The sequence below is a fragment of the Elephantulus edwardii genome, unplaced genomic scaffold (assembly GCF_000299155.1).
Source record: "Elephantulus edwardii isolate Elephantulus edwardi_28Jun2011 unplaced genomic scaffold, EleEdw1.0 scaffold00233, whole genome shotgun sequence".
Taxonomy (NCBI): Eukaryota; Metazoa; Chordata; class Mammalia; order Macroscelidea; family Macroscelididae; genus Elephantulus; species Elephantulus edwardii.
The window spans coordinates 3,814,682-3,816,035 of NW_006399983.1; the positions used below are offsets into that span (position 1 = coordinate 3,814,682).

The window sequence follows — 1,354 nt, forward strand, 5'->3', positions numbered from 1 at the left end:
CACTTTAGTGGAAAGCAGAAGACTCTGAAAGCAAGATTTTTATAGTTGTTTTTTCTTTTTTTCAGGGTCCACACTGTAGAAAGGAAAACAGCTTTTATTAGCTCCTGGGGAAGCTCATGACGAGGAGCTGGGCATCCCCTTCTAGCAGCCCCCCTCTGCTCCCTGAGGGGATCGCCTCAGCCCCCGGCCCGCAGAGCTAACACTACTACCACTCAGGGGTGAAGAACAGGCAGGAGAGCCAGAAACATTGCACAATTAGTTTGTTTGAGAGCAGGTACAGGATGCGGGTTCCCCAGCAAGGCTGGCACCAGTCTTGGGGTTGGGAAGCCGCTGGAAGAGATCAGCCGGGACTGACTTCAAGGCTTTGTGTTCATTTCGCCCTTGGCCTCTTCTCAATGGGCTTCCCCACGCCCTTACCCCGGAGTTTGAGACCAATGGCTCTCTTGATCTTGCCCAGCACCTGGTTGTTAGGGATGGCCCGCTCACTCTCATAGTCAGCAATCACTTGCGCTTTCTCATTGATTTTCGTGGCCAGGTCCTTCTGCGTAAGCCCCTTGCTCTGCTGGCCCTGCTGGACCACCTTGCCAACTTCCAGGGTCACCCTGTTATGGTGCAGCTCCTCAGTCTCCCGGTCCAGCTTGGCAGTGTTCTTGGTGACAGAGTGCTGCTTGTTCTGGCCAGCTGCCCATTTCTTGGATGTCTCAAAGTCTTCGCCTCTTCTCTGAGCGGCCAAGATGGCCTGCTTGGACTTGGCCTGGGCCGCCATGGGGCTCTTCTTGTGCAGCACTGTCACTGTGTCCCAGTTCCTCTCAGCCATGACGGGTAGGGCGCGGTAGGTTGCTGACTCAGTTCGGCAGCTCCGAGGCAGCTGCTGAGACCAGGTGCGTGGTTCTGACCAAGATTTTTATAGTTTTAATCAAAGAAGAAGTGGTATTCAGAAATTATGGATTTGGTGAAAGAAATAAGACTAGAGATTGAACTATTTCATTTTGTACAACCAATAATTTATCCATTATCCAGTCATAATATTTCCCAGTCAAAGGTGATGCATCCTGTAGAATTGGTGTGTAGGTAGGCTTTTCTTGGCCCTCGGGCCTCTGGCCCTCGGGCCGGAACGGATGTCACTGGCTTTTGGCGTCTTCTATTACCTGAGAAAATGGGGTGGGTCTGCGGGGTCTGATGGCTGTCCTGTGAGTCGGATGACCATATGATATATTACTCTGGAGATGAAAAGGTGAGGAAAAATGGAGTTGCTTTCATAGTTAAAAAAGTCATTGCTAGATCTGTCTTGAAGTACAATATTGTCAGTGACAGGATAATATCTATACGCATACAAGGAAGTCCAGTGAATACC

At 50.4% G+C, this 1,354-nt stretch overlaps 1 protein-coding gene across 2 annotated transcripts; it reads right to left on the reverse strand.

Annotated features, from left to right (window-relative positions):
• Window positions 1–370: 370 nt before the first annotated feature.
• On the reverse strand, window positions 371–817 carry LOC102872918 (endothelial differentiation-related factor 1-like). Of its 2 annotated transcripts, XM_006898569.1 has the most exons (2): window positions 590–817; window positions 371–538 (listed from the first exon to the last, which is right to left on the reverse strand). In XM_006898569.1, the coding sequence occupies exons 1-2, from the start codon at window positions 815–817 to the stop codon at window positions 371–373; spliced, it is 396 nt and encodes a 131-aa protein (XP_006898631.1). The 2 variants fall into 2 exon arrangements, with proteins under 2 accessions (XP_006898631.1, XP_006898630.1); XM_006898568.1 differs by having other exon boundaries at window positions 371–817.
• Between the last annotated feature and the right edge of the window lie 537 nt (window positions 818–1,354).

Bases quoted from the DNA above. Each gene is read 5' to 3' on its own strand.
- LOC102872918 (XM_006898568.1), bottom strand. From the start codon at position 817: ATGGCTGAGAGGAACTGGGACACAGTGACAGTGCTGCACAAGAAGAGC.